Genomic DNA, 19,129 nt, shown 5'->3' with positions numbered 1-19,129 from the left:
CCTGATGAACTCTTTAGTCATATCCCAGTTTACCCTGATGAACTCTTTAGTCATATCCCAGTTTACCCTGATGAACTCTTTAGTCATATCCCAGTTTACCCTGATTAACTCTTTAGTCATTTCCCAGTTTACCCTGATTAACTCTTTAGTCATATCCCAGTTTACCAATTTGCTTATGGTTTTGCCTACACCGAGCGACTTGTTTTTAAAATTATATGAGCAAAAAATATTCAATTTTATTTGGAACGGCAAGTCAGCCAAAATTAAATGGGCCTATTTATATAATGAATATGAATTCAGAGGGCAGAAATTATTAAATATTAAAGCATTAGACCTCGATGGTTAAAAAAAACAATATTTGGGGAATAATTAGACTTTTTGTATAATCTTCATAAATAGGATTGGTGGAGTTATGTCATAGATGCAGCTAACAAAAAAATATGGAAATGTCTGCTCTCACCAGAATTACAACCAACGAATTGCAGAATTACCGCAAAAATGGAAGAGGCAAGTAGAAAGGGGATGAAGTTAGGAACTTGTCTGTCAGCCCTGCATTAACGACCAAAATTGGCTAAAGAAAATTGTGATGAATGAAAAAGAATACCAGTTTAATTTAAGGAAATATCACATTTACATAAGTATTCAGACCATTTACTCAGTACTTTGTTGAAGCACCTTAGGCAGCAATTACAGCATAGAGTCTGCTTGGGTATGACACGACAAGCTTGGAACACCTGTATTTGGGGAGTTTCTACCATTCTTCTCTGCAGATCCTCTCAAGGTTGGATGGGGAGCGTTGCTGCACAGCTATTTTCAGGTCTCTCTAGAGATCTTTGATCGGGTTCAAGTCTGGGCTCTGGCTGGGCCACTCAAGGACATTCAGAGACTTGTCCTGAAGCCACTCCTGCATTGTCTTGGCTGTGTGCTTAGGGTCGTTGTCTTGTTGGAAGGTGAACCTTCGCCCCAGTCAGAGATCCTGAGTGCTCTGGAGCAGGTTTTCATCAAGGATCTCTCTGTACTTTGCTCCGTTCATCTTTCCTTTGGTCCTGACTAGTCTCCCAGTCCCTGCTGCTGAAAAACAACCTCACAGCATGATAATGCCAGCACCGTGCTTCACCGTAGGGATGGTGCCAGGTTTCCTCAAGATGTGATGCTTGGTGTTCAGGCCAAAGAATTCAATCTTGGTTTCATCAGACCAGAGCAGTCAGAGCAGTCTTTCTCATAGTCTGAGAGTCCTTTAGGTGCCTATTGGTAAACTCCAAGCGGGCTGTCGTGCCTTTTACTGAGGAGTGGCTTCCGTCTGGTCACTCTACCATAAAGACCTGATTGGTGGTGCCGCAGAGATGGTTATTCTTCTGGAAGGTTCTCCCATTTCCACAGAGGAACTCTGGAGCTCTGTCAGTCAGAGTGACCATTGACCAAGGCCCTTCTTCCCCGATTGCTCAGTTTGGCTGGGCGGCCAGCTCTAGGAAGAGTCTTGGTGGATCCAAACTTCTTCCATTTAAGTATGATGGAGGCCACTGTGTTCTTGGGGACCTTCAATGCTGCAGACATTTTTTGGTACCCTTCCCCAGATCTGTGCCTCGACACAATCTTGTCTCTGAGCTCTACGCACAATTCCTTCGACCTCATGGCTTGGTTTTTGCTCTGACATGCACTGTCAACTGTGGGACCTTATATATGCAGGTGTGTGCCTTTCCAAATCATGTCCAGTCAATTTAATTTACCACAGGTGAACTCCAATCAAGTTGTAGAAACAGCTCAAGGATGATCAATGGAAACAGGATGCACCTGACTTCAATTTCAAGTCTCATAGCAAAGGGTCTGCATACTTATGTAGATAACATATTTCTAACATATTAACATATTTCAGAACTTTTGTGAAACATCACAGACAGCACAGTTGAAAAATATATGGCAAATAGAAATAAAAACTGGATGGTTTTCAGAGATAAATGGGAGGGGTTGAGTGGAGCTGAAGGATGTGGACTAAATAAATAGACTGTGTGTTAAATGTATACAGCATGGATAAGCTGGAAGGATGGGGACTAAATATACAGACTGTGTGTTAAATGTATACAGTATGGATAAGCTGGAAGGATGTGGACTAAATATATAGACTGTCTGTTAAATGTATACAGTATGGATAAGCTGGAAGGATGTGGACTAAATATATAGACTGTCTGTAAAATGTATACAGTATGGATAAGCTGGAAATATACGCATATACATATATGTTATTTATACATTGGCCTCTATCTATCTGTGTGTGACCATGATGTGTACCTATTTCCCCAGCAGGGGGCTCCACCTCCATGATGTGACAGTCACCGCTCCTCTCCCAATGGAAGGCGATTCTGGATCTGCTGTTGTTCCACATCTGAAGAGACAAAGACTACTGGTACCATGGTGGTCTGGAGAACAGACCATCACAGACTACTGGTACCATGGTGTTCTGGAGAACAGACCATCAGAGATTACTGGTACCATGGTGGTCTGGAGAACAGACCATCAGAGACCACTGACACCATGGTGGTCTGGAGAAGAGAACAGAGACTACTGACACCATGGTGGTCTGGAGAAGAGAACAGAGACTACTGGCATCATGGTGGTCTGGAGAAGAGAACAGACCATCAGAGACTACTTGTACCATGGTGGTCTGGAGAACAGACCATCAGAGACTACTGGTACCATAGTGGTCTGGAGAACAGACCATCAGAGACTACTGGTACCATGGTGGTCTGGAGAAGAGAACAGACCATCAGAGACTACTGGTACCATGGTGGTCTGGAGAAGAGAACAGACCATCAGAGACTACTGGTACCATGGTGGTCTGGAGAAGAGTACAGACCATCAGAGACTACTGGTACCATGGTGGTCTGGAGAAGAAAACAGACCATCAGAGACTACTGGTACCATGGTGGTCTGGAGAACAGACCATCAGAGACTACTGGTACCATGGTGGTCTGGAGAAGAGAACAGAACATCAGAGACTACTGGTACCATGGTGGTCTGGAGAAGAGAACAGACCATCAGAGACTACTGGTACCATGGTGGTCTGGAGAAGAGAACATAGACTACTATACTTACCCTGTGGGCAAAGACATCACCAGTTCACCAACTGCTTTTGGACGTAAGCGTGTCACTTGGCCAATTTGGACGTAAGCGCATCACTTGGTCAATTTGGACGTAAGCGCGTCACTTGGTCAATTTGGACGTAAGCGCATCACTTGGTCAATTTGGACGTAAGCGCGTCACTTGGCCAATTTGGACGTAAGCGCATCACTTGGTCAATTTGGATGTAAGCGTGTCACTTGGCCAATTTGGGACGTAAGCGCATCACTTGGCCAATTTGGACGTAAGCGCATCACTTGGTCAATTTGGACGTAAGCGCGTCACTTGGCCAATTTGGATGTAAGCGTGTCACTTGGCCAATTTGGACGTAAGCGCATCACTTGGTCAATTTGGATGTAAGCGTGTCACTTGGTCAATTTGGATGTAAGCGTGTCACTTGGCCAATTTGGACGTAAGCGCATCACTTGGTCAATTTGGACGTAAGCGCATCACTTGGTCAATTTGGACGTAAGCGCGTCACTTGGCCAATTTGGATGTAAGCGTGTCACTTGGCCAATTTGGACGTAAGCGCATCACTTGGTCAATTTGGATGTAAGCGTGTCACTTGGTCAATTTGGATGTAAGCGTGTCACTTGGTCAATTTGGATGTAAGCGCATCACTTGGTCAATTTGGATGTAAGCGCATCACTTGGCCAATTTGGACGTAGGCGCATCACTTGGTCAATTTGGACGTAAGCGCATCACTTGGCCAATTTGGATGTAAGCGTGTCACTTGGCCAATTTGGACGTAAGCGCATCACTTGGTCAATTTGGACGTAAGCGTGTCACTTGGCCAATTTGGATGTAAGCGCATCACTTGGTCAATTTGGACGTAAGCGCATCACTTGGTCAATTTGGACGTAAGCGCATCACTTGGTCAATTTGGACGCAAGCGCATCACTTGGTCAATTTGGATGTAAGCGTGTCACTTGGTCAATTTGGATGTAAGCGCATCACTTGGTCAATTTGGACGTAAGCGCATCACTTGGTCAATTTGGACGTAAGCGCATCACTTGGTCAATTTGGATGTAAGCGTGTCACTTGGTCAATTTGGATGTAAGCGCATCACTTGGTCAATTTGGACGTAAGCGCATCACTTGGTCAATTTGGACGTAAGCGCATCACTTGGTCAATTTGGACGTAAGCGCATCACTTGGTCAATTTGGACGTAAGCGCATCACTTGGTCAATTTGGACGTAAGCGCATCACTTGGTCAATTTGGATGTAAGCGTGTCACTTGGTCAATTTGGACGTAAGCGCATCACTTGGTCAATTTGGACGTAAGCGTGTCACTTGGCCAATTTGGATGTAAGCGTGTCACTTGGTCAATTTGGACGTAAGCGCATCACTTGGTCAATTTGGATGTAAGCGTGTCACTTGGTCAATTTGGACGTAAGCGTGTCACTTGGTCAATTTGGACGTAAGCGCATCACTTGGTCAATTTGGACGTAAGCGTGTCACTTGGTCAATTTGGACGTAAGCGCATCACTTGGTCAATTTGGACGTAAGCGCATCACTTGGTCAATTTGGATGTAAGCGTGTCACTTGGTCAATTTGGACGTAAGCGCATCACTTGGTCAATTTGGATGTAAGCGTGTCACTTGGCCAATTTGGATGTAAGCGTGTCACTTGGCCAATTTGGACGTAAGCGCATCACTTGGTCAATTTGGACGTAAGCGCATCACTTGGTCAATTTGGACGTAAGCGTGTCACTTGGCCAATTTGGACGTAAGCGTGTCACTTGGCCAATTTGGACGTAAGCGTGTCACTTGGCCAATTTGGACGTAAGCGTGTCACTTGGCCAATTTGGACGTAAGCGCATCACTTGGTCAATTTGGATGTAAGCGCGTCACTTGGCCAATTTGGACGTAAGCGTGTCACTTGGTCAATTTGGACGTAAGCGCATCACTTGGTCAATTTGGATGTAAGCGCATCACTTGGTCAATTTGGATGTAAGCGCATCACTTGGTCAATTTGGACGTAAGCGCATCACTTGGTCAATTTGGATGTAAGCGTGTCACTTGGTCAATTTGGACGTAAGCGTGTCACTTGGCCAATTTGGATGTAAGCGTGTCACTTGGTCAATTTGGATGTAAGCGCATCACTTGGTCAATTTGGATGTAAGCGCATCACTTGGCCAATTTTGACATAAGCCCGTCACTTGGTCAATTTGGATGTAAGCGCGTCACTTGGTCAATTTGCCCACTGGGTAAACATAAAGTATCTCATTGATGTACTATCATAACTGATTACCTTGAAGCTCCTGCGGATGGTGGTGCCTATGAACACCTCTCCAGGGATATGAATAGAATAAGGCTCCAACAGGACCTGGTAGGCCTGTGTCAACCCTTTGACCTCTATCTCCATGACAATCACATCGTTCACCTTGGGGGCGGTGTCCAGAGGTTCATCCTCTCTGGGCAGCTCTGGGACGTCCCTCACTACCAGGTGACACACACGGTGGTAGTCCATCAACTGGAGAAAACACACATCAACGTTTACTACACTGATGCACCTAGTGAGTCACACCCTACAGCTACTCATGGTCCAGTCGGGTTAGAGGTCAGAGGTTACCTGCTGGGGCTGGTATGTAAGGAGGAACTCATGGTCCTGTAGGGGGGTTAGCAGGCCGGAGGCGGGGCTGACGTAGAACACATCGTCATTGGCCAAGTGGTACTGGATGTGGGCGGGGTCAGGGATCTCCCCAGGGAGGAGGGTCTGCAAGTTGGGCTGCATGATCTGCCAATGGAACGTCAGCTCCAAGTGACTGACCCACAGACAGACATATAGAGAGAGAGAGAGAGAGAATAAACAGACAGAGAGAGAGAAGAAGCAGACAGAGAGGGAGAAGAAACAGACAGAGAGAGAGTAGAAACAGACAGAGACAGACAGAGAGAGAGAGTAGAAACAGACAGAGAGAGAGAAGAAACAGAGAGAAGAAACAGACAGAGAGAGAGTAGAAACAGACAGAGACAGACAGAGAGAGAGAGTAGAAACAGACAGAGAGAGTAGAAACAAGACAGAGAGAGAGAGTAGAAACAGACAGAGACAGACAGAGACAGACAGAGAGACAAAGACAGAGAGGAAAAAAAAGTGAGAAAAAGTATTCTACAGAAAGAGAGATTTCTACAAACATCTACAGAAACATATAGATCAGATCTGAAACATTACATTTGGAAAGGGGTTCTGGTCTAACGTGTTGTTGTTGATGGTGGTTAGTTTAAGGGTTAGGGCAGGTAGCTGGTCTAACGTGTTGTTGTTGATGGTGGTTAGTTTAAGGGTTAGGGCAGGTAGCTGGTCTAACGTGTTGTTGTTGATGGTGGTTAGTTTAAGGGTTAGGGCAGGTAGCTGGTCTAACGTGTTGTTGTTGATGGTGGTTAGTTTAAGGGTTAGGGCAGGTAGGTGGTCTAACGTGTTGTGGTTGATGGTGGTTAGTTTAAGGGTTAGGGCAGGTAGCTGGTCTAACGTGTTGTGGTTGATGGTGGTTAGTTTAAGGGTTAGGGCAGGTAGCTGGTCTAACGTGTTGTTGTTGATGGTGGTTAGTTTAAGGGTTAGGGCAGGTAGCTGGTCTAACGTGTTGTTGTTGATGGTGGTTAGTTTAAGGGTTAGGGCCGGTAGCTGGTCTAACATGTTGTTGTTGATGGTGGTTAGTTTAAGGGTTAGGGCAGGTAGGTGGTCTAACGTGTTGTTGTTGATGGTGGTTAGTTTAAGGGTTAGGGCAGGTAGCTGGTCTAACGTGTTGTTGTTGATGGTGGTTAGTTTAAGGGTTAGGGCAGGTAGCTGGTCTAACGTGTTGTTGTTGATGGTGGTTAGTTTAAGGGTTAGGGCAGGTAGCTGGTCTAACATGTTGTTGTTGATGGTGGTTAGTTTAAGGGTTAGGGCAGGTAGGTGGTCTAACGTGTTGTTGTTGATGGTGGTTAGTTTAAGGGTTAGGGCAGGTAGGTGGTCTAACGTGTTGTGGTTGATGGTGGTTAGTTTAAGGGTTAGGGCAGGTAGGTGGTCTAACGTGTTGTGGTTGATGGTGGTTAGTTTAAGGGTTAGGGCAGGTAGCTGGTCTAACGTGTTGTTGTTGATGGTGGTTAGTTTAAGGGTTAGGGCAGGTAGCTGGTCTAACGTGTTGTTGTTGATCCCAGGTGGGGAGGGGGCTTCTACTAAGATATATATGGAATTGTTTTAAGAAAGTCATACCAAGGATCATTTAGCTATTTGATTTAGAATTTTGAGATCCCATGAATTATCAAAATATAAATATATAAATATTTATTTATTAGCCCATACAAACGCATTGAATAACAGATTCACTACATGAAACAACAGATAGTCCCCCCCCCAACAAAAAAAATAAAAGGAAGTTTGTTCTGAAGAGTCTGTCCTATATCTGTACTGGAAGAAAGATCAGGAAACATTATATTTAATTTATTTATTTTTTTACATGTATTTAACCCCTTATTTTTGTCACGGAACAGTCTCCATATATACTTGATGTTTTGACTGCTACCGGGGGACCTTCAGATTAACCTTGTGAGGCCTGTGGGTGTCCTAGTGTTCCTGAGAGTCTCGCATTTCTACAGAGGGGTCACATTAGTTTGTAGCTCAAACCGTTCGAATGCTACAGACGTTTTAGTGAAAAGACCAATTATCGGGATGTCTCATGGTCTGTCAAACACCACTCTGTCACCTTTCACCACAGATGGGATGTCTCATGGTCTGTCAAACACCACTCTGTCACCTTTCACCACAGATGGGATGTCTCATGATCTGTCAAACACCACTCTGTCACCTTTCACCACAAATGGGATGTCTCATGGTCTGTCAAACACCACTCTGTCACCTTTCACCACAGATGGGATGTCTCATGGTCTGATAAACACCTCTCTAGCTCTGTCACCTTTCACCACAGATGGGATGTCTCATGGTCTGATACACACCACTCAAACTCTGTCACCTTTCACCACAGATGGGATGTCTCATGGTCTGTCAAACACCACTCTGTCACCTTTCACCACAGATGGGATGTCTCATGGTCTGATACACACCACTCTAACTCTGTCACCTTTCACCACAGATGGGATGTCTCATGGTCTGATATACACCACTCGAACTCTGTCACCTTTCACCACAGATGGGATGTCTCATGGTCTGATACACACCACTCGAACTCTGTCAGCTTTCACCACAGATGGGATGTCTCATGGTCTGATACACACCACTCGAACTCTGTCACCTTTCACCACAGATGGGATGTCTCATGGTCTGTCAAACACCCCTCTAACTCTGTCACCTTTCACCACAGATGTCTCATGGTCTGATACACACCACTCGAACTCTGTCACCTTTCACCACAGATGTCTCTTGGTCTGATACACACCACTCGAACTCTGTCACCTTTCACCACAGATGTCTCATGGTCTGATACACACCACTCGAACTCTGTCAGCTTTCACCACAGATGTCTCATGGTCTGATACACACCACTCGAACTCTGTCACCTTTCACCACAGATGTCTCATGGTCTGATACACACCACTCGAACTCTGTCACCTTTCACCACAGATGTCTCATGGTCTGATACACACCACTCGAACTCTGTCACCTTTCACCACAGATGTCTCATGGTCTGATACACACCACTCGAACTCTGTCACCTTTCACCACAGATGGGGAAGTGTGACATCGGAGGATTGAGACGTATCAAATGTAAAAAAACAGATATCTCTAGTCTAGTTAAAACTGACGGGTACTAATAGGGTTTTTAAAATATGCTAATTAGATGTATGTGGGGGCGCTGACATCGACTTTAGGAGTTTTTAAGGGTTAGGGCAGGTAGCAGGACTTACGTGTTGTTCCTGATGGTGAGTGTCTTCTGTTGGACGGAGTGAGGGTTGGCAGTGGGGAAGCGGACATAGTGTTCAGCTGTGACGTCACAGAGTTCTCCGAGAGCAGGGACCTCTTCTTCCCCAGACACACACACCAGCTCTAGACCTATCAGCTGGCCCTGACCTGGAGACAGACACACACCAGCTCTAGACCTATCAGCTGGCCCTGACCTGGAGACAGACACACACCAGCTCTAGACCTATCAGCTGGCCCTGACCTGGAGACAGACACACACCAGCTCTAGACCTATCAGCTGGCCCTGACCTGGAGACAGACACACACCAGCTCTAGACCTATCAGCTGGCCCTGACCTGGAGACAGACACACACCAGCTCTAGACCTATCAGCTGGCCCTGACCTGGAGACAGACACACACCAGCTCTAGGCCTATCAGCTGGCCCTGACCTGGAGACAGACACACACCTTGTACAGTGATGTCTTTGACCTGGCAGTTGTCACATACTATGGTGAAGACCTGGGAGCAACTCTCTGCCAGCATTGGGAAGAACACCACCTGGGACATGACGCACACGCAGACACACACACAGTTTCTCAGTGCAGACAAAGCACTATCTGACTTTAGAGGCTGTGATATGACCAAAACGGCTGATTGACTCACCTCCACTACTGTGGTCTGCCCAGGTTGCAGCTCAAATAGGGAGGGGCTGACTGCAAACGGGGGCTCCTCAGCAAAGCTGGTAGTTACTACAGACTGGCAGTGAGAGATGAAGAATTACTACAGACATAATATAACCCTGTTATACAGACCATAATATAACCCTGTTATACAGACCATAATATAACCCTGTCCTACAGACCATAATATAACCCTGTTATACAGACCATAATATAACCCTGTCCTACAGACCATAATATAACCCTGTTATACAGACCATAATATAACCCTGTCCTACAGACCATAATATAACCTTGTCCTACAGACCATAATATAACCCTGTTATACAGACCATAATATAACCCTGTCCTACAGACCATAATATAACCTTGTCCTACAGACCATAATATAACCCTGTTATACAGACCATAATATAACCCTGTTATACAGACCATAATATAACCCTGTCCTACAGACCATAATATAACCCTGTCCTACAGACCATAATATAACCCTGTCCTACAGACCATAATATAACCCTGTTATACAGACCATAATATAACCCTGTCCTACAGACCATAATATAACCCTGTCCTACAGACCATAATATAACCCTGTCCTACAGACCATAATATAACCCTGTCCTACAGACCATAATATAACCCTGTTATACAGACCATAATATAACCCTGTTATACAGACCATAATATAACCCTGTCCTACAGACCATAATATAACCCTGTCCTACAGACCATAATATAACCCTGTCCTACAGACCATAATATAACCCTGTCCTACAGACCATAATATAACCCTGTCCTACAGACCATAATATAACCCTGTCCTACAGACCATAATATAACCCTGTCCTACAGACCATAATATAACCCTGTCCTACAGACCATAATATAACCCTGTTATACAGACCATAATATAACCCTGTCCTACAGACCATAATATAACCCTGTTATACAGACCATAATATAACCCTGTCCTACAGACCATAATATAACCCTGTTATACAGACCATAATATAACCCTGTCCTACAGACCATAATATAATCCTGTCCTACAGACCATAATATAACCCTGTCCTACAGATCATAATTGTCACGCCCTGGTCGAAGTATTTTGTGTTTTCTTTATTATTTTGGTCAGGCCAGGGTGTGACATGGGTTCATTTATGTGGTGTGTTTTGTCTTGGGGTTTTAGTAGGTATTGGGATTGTGGCTTAGTGGGGTTCTCTAGCAAAGTCTATGGCTGTCTGAATTGGTTCTCAATCAGAGGCAGGTGATTATCGTTGTCTCTGATTGGGAACCATATTTAGGCAGACATATTCTTTGAGTGTTTCGTGGGTGATTGTTCCTGTCTCTGTGTTTGTTGTCACCAGATAGGCTGTATAGGTTTTCACATTCCGTTTGTTGTTTTGTATCGTTCGTTTTTCGTCTTTATTAAAGATGTATCGAATCAACCACGCTGCATTTTGGTCCGACTCTACTTCACCCGAAGAAAACCGTAACAGAATCACCCACCACAACAGGACCAAGCGGCGTGGTGACAGGCAGGAGGAGCAGCGATCACAGGATTTCTGGACTTGGGAGGAGATATTGGACGGAAAAGGACCCTGGGCACAGCCTGGAGAATATCGCCGCCCCAAAGAAGAACTGGAGGCGGCGAAAGCGAAGAGGCGCTGGTTTGAGGAGGCAGCACGGCGACGCGGATGGAAGCCCGAGAGTCAGCCCCAAAAATCTATTGGGGGGGGGCTCACAGGGAGTATGGCTACGCCAGGTAGGAGACCTACGCTAACTTCCTGTGCTTACCGGGGGGCTAGAGAGACCGGGCAGGCACCGTGTTATGCTGTGGTGCGCACGGTGTCTCCAGTGCGGGTGCATAGCACGGTGCGGTACATACCAGCTCCTCGTATCGGCCGGGCTAGAGTGGGCATTGAGCCAGGTAAATTTGGGCAGGCTCGATGCTCAAGAGCTCCAGTGCGCCTGCACGGTTCGGTTTATCCAGTACCACCTCCACGCATCAGCCCTCCGGTGGCAGCTCCCCGCACCAGGCTTCCTGTGCGTGTTCTCTACCACCAGTGCCAGCACCACGCATTAGGCCTACAGTGCGCCTCGCCTGTCCAGCGCTGCCAGAGTCTTCCTCCTCTCCAGCGCTGCCGGAGTCTCCCGCTTATCTAGCGCTGCCAGAGCCTTCCTCCTCTACAGCGCTGCCGGAGTCTCCCGCCTGTTCAGCGCAGTCAGAGCCTTCCTCCTCTCCAGCGCTGTCGGAGTCTCCCGCCTGTTTAGCGCTGTTAGAGCCTTTCTCCTCTCCAGCGCTGCCGGAGTCTCCTGCCTGTTCAGCGCAGCCAGAGCTGCCAGTCTGCATGGAGCAGCCAGGGCTGCCAGCCTGCAAGGAACTGCCAGTCTGTAAGAAGCCGCCAGAGCTGTCAGTCTACATGGAGCAGCCAGAGCCGCCAGTCAGCGTGGAGCAGCCAGAGCCGCCAGTCAGCATGGAGCAGCCAGATCCGTCAGTCTGCCAGGATCTGCCAGTCAGCCAGACTCTTCCAGATCTGCCAGTCAGCCAGACGCTTCCAGATCTGCCAGTCAGCCAGACTCTTCCAGATCTGCCAGTCAACCAGACTCTTCCAGATCTGCCAGTCAACCAGACTCTTCCAGATCTGCCAGTCAACCAGACTCTTCCAGATCCGCCAGTCAGCCAGGATCTGCCAGAACCACCAGCCAGCCAGGATCTGCCGGATCCAACTACCTGCCTGAGCTTCCCATCAGTGCTGAGCTTCCCCTCAGTGCTGAGCTTCCTCTCAGTGCTGAGCTTCCTCTCAGTGCTGAGCTTCCTCTCAGTGCTGGGCTTCCTCTCAGTGCCGAGCTTCCCCTCAGTCCCGAGCTTCCCCTCAGTCCCAAGCTTCCCCTCAGTCCCGAGCTTCCCCTCAGTCCCGAGCGTCCCCTCAGTCCCGAGCGTCCCCTCAGTCCCGAGCTGCCCCTCAGTCCCGAGCGTCCCCTCAGTCCCGAGCTGCCCCTCAGTCCCGAGCTGCCCCTCAGTCCCGAGCTGCCCCTCAGTCCCGAGCTGCCCCTCAGTCCCGAGCTGCCCCTCAGTCCCGAGCTGCCCCTCAGTCCAGGTGGATTCTGGGTGAGGACTACTAGGCCATGGTCGGCGGCGAGGGTGGACTATCCTAGGACGCGAGGAGGAGGGACTAAGACATTGATTGAGTGGGGTCCGCGTCCCGCGCCGGAGCCGCCACCATGGACAGACGCCCACCCGGACCCTCCCTATTGATTTTGATGTGCGTCCGGGAGTCCGCACCTTAGGGGGGGGGGGGTTCTGTCACGCCCTGGTCGAAGTATTTTGTGTTTCCTTTATTATTTTGGTCAGGCCAGGGTGTGACATGGGTTATTTACCCTTTAACCTCTAACCCTAACACCCTAACTCAGAGGTGATTTTATTTACCCTTTGACCTCTAACCCTAACACCCTAACCCAGAGGTGATTGTATTTACCCTTTGACCTCTAACCCTAACACCCTAACCCAGAGGTGATTGTATTTACCCTGATGTTGGAGGCGGGCCACTGTCTCCGGGGGAGGATACAGAAGGTTCCAGCACTGAGGCCCTCATTACAACACAGGAACTGTCTGAATCTCACCCCTCCTACCAGACAGTAGCCACAGTCCAGAACACTGGGCACTGGGCGGACACAAGACAGAGGGACAAACCAAGTCAGTACACATAAGGGTGTGTGGTAGAATGAGCTTAATCACTAACTAAGTACACTTTTATTCTGTTTTCAATTTTCTTTAGGTAACACTCAAGGGCAACAGTTTGGTTAGAGGTGTACTGCATTAGGCTACGCTATACGGAGCAATCAATGATCATAATAACATCATTGCTCGTTAGGTAGTATGAACCACTCAGCTGTCAGTATGGGAGGAGGTCAGGACCACTCAGGTGTCAGTATGGGAGGTTAGGACCACTCACCTGTCAGTATGGGAGGGGGTCAGGACCACTCAGCTGTCAGTATGGGAGGGGGTCAGGACCACTCAGGTGTCAGTATGGGAGGGGGTCAGGACCACTGAGGTGTCAGTATGGGAGGAGATCAGGACCACTCAGGTGTCAGTATGGGAAGAGGTCAGGACCACTCAGGTGTCAGTATGGGAGGAGATCAGGACCACTCAGGTGTCAGTATGGGAGGAGATCAGGACCACTCAGGTGTCAGTATGGGAAGAGGTCAGGACCACTCAGGTGTCAGTATGGGAGGAGGTCAGGACCACTCAGGTGTCAGTATGGGAAGAGGTCAGGACCACTCAGGTGTCAGTATGGGAAGAGGTCAGGACCACTCAGGTGTCAGTATGGGAAGAGGTCAGGACCACTCAGCTGTCAGTATGGGAGGGGGTCAGGACCACTCAGGTGTCAGTATGGGAGGAGGTCAGGACCACTCAGGTGTCAGTATGGGAGGAGGTCAGGACCACTCAGCTGTCAGTATGGGAGGAGGTCAGGACCACTCAGCTGTCAGTATGGGAGGAGGTCAGGACCACTCAGCTGTCAGTATGGGAGGAGGTCAGGACCACTCAGGTGTCAGTATGGGAGGAGGTCAGGACCACTCAGGTGTCAGTATGGGAGGAGGTCAGGACCACTCAGGTGTCAGTATGGGAAGAGGTCAGGACCACTCAGGTGTCAGTATGGGAAGAGGTCAGGACCACTCAGGTGTCAGTATGGGAAGAGGTCAGGACCACTCAGCTGTCAGTATGGGAAGAGGTCAGGACCACTCAGCTGTCAGTATGGGAGGAGGTCAGGACCACTCAGGTGTCAGTATGGGCGGAGGTCAGGACCACTCAGGTGTCAGTATGGGCGGAGGTTAGGACCACTCACCTGTCAGTATGGGCGGAGGTTAGGACCACTCACGTGTCAGTATAGGTGGCGGTCTGCGGGCCTCGATGGGAACCAGCAGTGGGTATTGGGCCTGACTCTCTACAACCAGGAAGTCTTGGTAGTCAGCCAGGGAGTCTGGAGCAAACCGTACTGTGTACTGGCAGGACATCCCAGGGGCTACGATACCCCCCTCGCCTGGAAACCTGCCTGATGACACAACAACACCGTCAGTGACTGCATCCCATACAGCATCCTATTACATTTATAGTGCACTACTCTTGACCAGGACTTTAGTGCACTATATAGGGAATAGGGTGATATTTGGGACTCAACATTATCTCCTCTTTACTCAGAATCATTAAGACCGCAGTTGTATTTCAATTCAATTCAAGGGGCTTTATTGGCATGGGAAACATATGTTAACATTGATCTTTATTGGCATGGGAAACATGTGTTAGCATTGATCTTTATTGGCATGGGAAACATATGTTAGCATTGATCTTTATTGGCATGGGAAACATATGTTAACATTGATCTTTATTGGCATGGGAATCATATGTTAACATTGATCTTTATTGGCATGGGAAACGTATGTTAACATTGATCTTTATTGGCATGGGAAACGTATGTTAACATTGATCTTTATTGGCATGGGAAAAATATGTTAGCATTGATCTTTATTGGCATGGGAAAAATATGTTAGCATTGATCTTTATTGGCATGGGAAACATATGTTAGCATTGATCTTTATTGGCATGGGAAACATATGTTAGCATTGATCTTTATTGGCATGGGAAACATACGTTAGCATTGCCAAAACAAGTGAAGTAGATAATAAACAAAAGTGAAATAAACAGAAATTAACAGTAAACATTACTCACAAAAGTTCCAAAAGAACAAAGACATTACAAATGTCATATTATATATACAGTTGAAGTCAAAAGTTTACCTACACCTTAGCCAAATACATTTCAAATCAGTTTCACAATTTCTGACATTTAATCCTAGTAATAATTCCCTGTCTTAGGTCAGCTAGGATCACCACTTTATTTGAAGAATGTGAAATGTCAGAATAATAATAGAGAGAATGATTTATTTCAGCTTTAATTTATTTCATCACATTCCCCGTGGGTCAGAAGTTCACATACACTCAATTATTATTTGGTAGCATTGCCTTTAAATTGTTTGACTTGGATCAAACGTTTTGGGTAGCCGAAATAAATCAAATGTATTTATATAGCCCTTCTTACATCAGCTGATATATCAAAGTGCTGTACAGAAAACCAGTCTAAAACCCCAAACAGTAAACAATGCAGGTGTAGAAGCATGAGGCCCATCCTCCTGACAGAGCTGGTGTATCTGAGTCAGGTTTGTAGGCCTCCTTGATCGCACAAGCTTTTTCAGTTCTGCCCACAAATTTTCGATGGGATTGAGGTCAGGGCTTTGTGATGGCCACTCCAATACCTTGACTTTGTTTTCCTTAAGCCAATTCGCCACAACAATGGAAGTATGCTTGGGGTAATTGTCCATTTGGAAGACCATTTTGCGACCAAGCTTTAACTTCCTGACTTAAGATGTTGCTTCAATATATCCACATAATTTTCCGTCCTCATCATGTCATCTATTTTGTGAAGTGCACCAGTCCCTCCTGCAGGAAAGAACCCCCACAACATGATGCTGCCACCCCCGTGCTTCACAGTTGGGATGGTGCTCTTCGGCTTGCAAGCCTACCCCTTTTTCCTCCAAACATAACGATGGTCATTATGGCCAAACAGTTCTATTTTTGTTTCATCAGACCAGAAGACTTTTCTCCAAAAAGTACGATATTTGTCCCCATGTACAGTTGCAAACCGTAGTCTGGCTTTTTTTACGGCGGTTTTGGAGCAGTGGTTTCTTCCTTGCTGAGTGGCCTTTCAGGTTATGTAAATATAGGACTCGTTTTACTGTGGATATAGATACTTTTGTACCCGTTTCCTCCAGCATCTTCACAAGGTCATTTGCTGTTGTTCTGGGATTGATTTGCACTTTTCGTACCAAAGTACGTTCATCTCTAGGAGACAGAACGCGTCTCTTTCCTGAGCAGTATGACGGCTGCGTGGTCCCATGGTGTTTATACTTGCGTACTATTGTTTGTACAGATGAACGTGGGACTTTCAGGTGTTTGGAAATTGCTCCCAACGATGAACCAGACTTGTGGAGGTCTACAATTTTTTTCTGAGGTCTTGGCTGATTTCTTTTGATTTTCCAATGATGTCAAGCAAAGAGGCACTGAGTTTGACGTTAGGGCTTGAAATACATCCACAGGTATACCTCCAATTGACTCGAGTTATGTCAATTAGCCTATCAGAAGCTTCTAAAGCCATGACATAATTTTCTGGAATTTTCCAAGCTGTTTAAAGGCCCAGTCAACTTAGTGTATGTAAACTTCTGACCCACTGGAATTATGAAACAGTGAATTATAAGTGAAATAATCTGTCTGTAAACAATTGTTGGACAAATTACTTGTGTCATACACAAAGTAGATGTCCTAACCGACTTGCCAAAACTATAGTTTGTTAACAAGAAATTTGTGGAGTGGTTGAAAAACAAGTTTTATTGACTCCAACCTGAGTGTATGTAAACTTCCGACTTCAACTGTATATACAGTGATGTAACGATGTGCAAATGGTTAAAGTACAAAATGGAAAATAAATAAACGTGGGTTGTATTTACAATGGTGTTTGTTCTTCACTTCACTATTTATCATCTTGTGTAAATAGACTCTCTCTACAGCTGACTTCAAAAATGTAAGCCTATGTAACATTACACTAATAAAAACAGTAGGACAGAGGGAGGAGGACATTATGCACTACCCTCTGTAGTGCCTTACGGTCGGATGCCGAGGAATTGCCATACCAGGAGGTGATGCAACCGGTCAGGCTGCTCTCGCTGGTGCAGCTGTAGATTTTTGTTGATGATCTGGGGACCCATGACACATTTTTTCAGTCTCCTGAGGGGGAAAAGGTGTTGCCGTGCCCTCTTCACGACTGTCTTGGTGAGTTTGGACCATGAAAGTTTGTTGGTGATGTGGACATCGAGGAACTTGAAATTCTCGACTCGCTCCACTACAGCCCTGTCGATGTGAATGGGGGCTTGTTCAACCGTCCTTTTCCTGTAGTCCACGATCAGCTCCTTTGTCTTGCTCGCATTGCGGGAGAGGTTGTTGTCCTGGCACCACACTGCCAGGTCACTGACCTCCTCCCTATAGGCCGTCTCATCGTTGTCGGTGATCAGGCCTACCACTGTTGTGTCATCAGCAAACTTAATGATGGTGTTGGAGTTGTGCTTGGCCACGCAGTCATGGGTGAACAGGGAGTACCGTAGGGGATTGAGCACGCACCCATGGAGCTCCAGTGTTGAGGATCAGCATGGCAGATGTGTTGCTACCTACCCTCACCACCTGGGGGCGGCCCGTCAGGAAGTCCAGGATCCACCGGGAGGTGTTTAGTCCCACAGTCCGTAGCTTAGTGATGAGCTTCGTGGGCACTATGGTGTTGAACACTGATCTGTAGTCAATGAACAGCATTCTCACATAGGTGTTCCTTTTGTCCAGGTGAGAAAGGGCAGTCTGGAGTGCAATTGAGATTTCGTCATCTGTGGATCGGTTGGGGCGGTATGCAAATTGGAGTGGGTCTAGGGATGGTGTTGGTGTGAGCCATGACCAGCCTTCCAAAGAAATTCCTGGCTACCGACGTGAGTGCTTCGGGGCGGTAGTCATTTAGGCAGGTTACCTCCGCTTTCATGGGCACAGGGACTATGGTGGTCTGCTTGAAACATGTAGGCATTACAGACTCGTTCAGGGAGAGGTTGAAAATGGCAGTGAAGACACTTGCCAGTTGGTCCACGCATGCTCTGATTACACGTCCTGGTAATCCGTCTGGCCCTTCGGCCTTGTGAATGTTGCCCTGTTTAGAGGTCAGCGGGTGCTCTCATGCATGAGTCAGTGTTGCTTGCCTCGAAGCGAGCATAAAAGGTTTGCGGCTTGGTTTCCCTTCCGTAATAGTTTGCAAGCCCTGCCACATCCGACGAGCTTCAGAGCCGGTGTAATAGGATTGTATTGATGTCTCTACCTTCTTGCCCTTTGTGCTGTTGTCTGTGCCAATAATGTTTTGTACGCTACCATGTTGTGCTGCTGCCATGTTGTGTTGCTGCCATGTTGTGTTGCTACCATTTTGTTGTTGTGTTGCTCTCATGCTACAGTGCCTTGCGAAAGTATTCGGCCCCCTTGAACTTTGCGACCTTTTGCCACATTTCAGGCTTCAAACATAAAGATATAAAACTGTATTTTTTTGTGAAGAATCAACAACAAGTGGGACACAATCATGAAGTGGAACGACATTTATTGGATATTTCAAACTTTTTTAACAAATCAAAAACTGAAAAATTGGGCGTGCAAAATTATTCAGCCCCCTTAAGTTAATACTTTGTAGCGCCACCTTTTGCTGCGATTACAGCTGTAAGTCGCTTGGGGTATGTCTCTATCAGTTTTGCACATCGAGAGACTGACATTTTTTCCCATTCCTCCTTGCAAAACAGCTCGAGCTCAGTGAGGTTGGATGGAGAGCATTTGTGAACAGCAGTTTTCAGTTCTTTCCACAGATTCTCGATTGGAT

General features: G+C 46.8%; 1 protein-coding gene across 2 annotated transcripts in view; it reads right to left on the bottom strand.

Annotated features, from left to right (window-relative positions):
* The window catches only part of dlec1 (DLEC1 cilia and flagella associated protein), a 114,489-nt gene that overhangs the window by 66,529 nt on the left and 28,831 nt on the right, over positions 1–19,129 (bottom strand). For both annotated transcript variants that reach the window (XM_036934638.1, XM_036934639.1), the window contains exons 10-17: positions 14,511–14,684; positions 13,159–13,295; positions 9,611–9,703; positions 9,415–9,505; positions 8,952–9,114; positions 5,689–5,881; positions 5,368–5,589; positions 2,287–2,380 (exon numbers count right to left, since the gene is read on the bottom strand). In XM_036934638.1, coding sequence (XP_036790533.1) covers positions 2,287–2,380; positions 5,368–5,589; positions 5,689–5,881; positions 8,952–9,114; positions 9,415–9,505; positions 9,611–9,703; positions 13,159–13,295; positions 14,511–14,684 — 1,167 coding nt within the window. The remainder of the gene's footprint in view (positions 1–2,286; positions 2,381–5,367; positions 5,590–5,688; positions 5,882–8,951; positions 9,115–9,414; positions 9,506–9,610; positions 9,704–13,158; positions 13,296–14,510; positions 14,685–19,129) is intronic.

This window comes from Oncorhynchus mykiss, chromosome 11, assembly GCF_013265735.2.
Source record: "Oncorhynchus mykiss isolate Arlee chromosome 11, USDA_OmykA_1.1, whole genome shotgun sequence".
Classification (NCBI taxonomy): Eukaryota; Metazoa; Chordata; class Actinopteri; order Salmoniformes; family Salmonidae; genus Oncorhynchus; species Oncorhynchus mykiss.
Note: the sequence above shows the minus strand (reverse complement) of the source record. Positions and strands in the feature narration are given on the sequence as shown.